Source organism: Penaeus monodon, chromosome 33, assembly GCF_015228065.2.
Source record: "Penaeus monodon isolate SGIC_2016 chromosome 33, NSTDA_Pmon_1, whole genome shotgun sequence".
NCBI classification, from domain to species: Eukaryota; Metazoa; Arthropoda; class Malacostraca; order Decapoda; family Penaeidae; genus Penaeus; species Penaeus monodon.
The window spans coordinates 30616350-30616635 of record NC_051418.1 but is presented as its reverse complement, the minus strand read 5'-3'; the positions used below and the strand labels follow the sequence as shown (position 1 = coordinate 30616635).

Here is a 286-nt window from a genome sequence, read left to right as displayed (position 1 = left end):
CATATATAAGGGCGCGCCGTCGAGGCCGCCGCCACTCGTCGTGCAGCCGCCGAGTGATCCAAGTAACGCCCACGCGCACACGAAGAACGCCCTTTCTCTCTCACTGCTGAAGCCTGTCTGTGCAGCGGCCGCCCCCTTCTTGTGACTGTGACAGTGTATAATGCACTAGGACTGTTTATAAGTGCCGTAATAACCCCTATTTTCTGAGTGTCTTCTACCCAGGAGGTGTGGACACCATGCATCTACTAAGGTTAGTACAGAAGCGGGAATAGTGTGTGTGTCTGTG

The 286-nt window shown here is 54.2% G+C and overlaps 1 protein-coding gene across 1 annotated transcript in view; it reads left to right on the top strand.

Moving 5' to 3' along the window:
• Positions 1–40: 40 nt before the first annotated feature.
• LOC119594366 (mucin-19-like) overlaps positions 41–286 on the top strand; it is a gene marked incomplete in the record, with an annotated part of 65581 nt that continues 65335 nt past the window's right edge. The window contains 1 exon segment of the mRNA XM_037943426.1: positions 41–250. Coding sequence (XP_037799354.1) covers positions 237–250 — 14 coding nt within the window.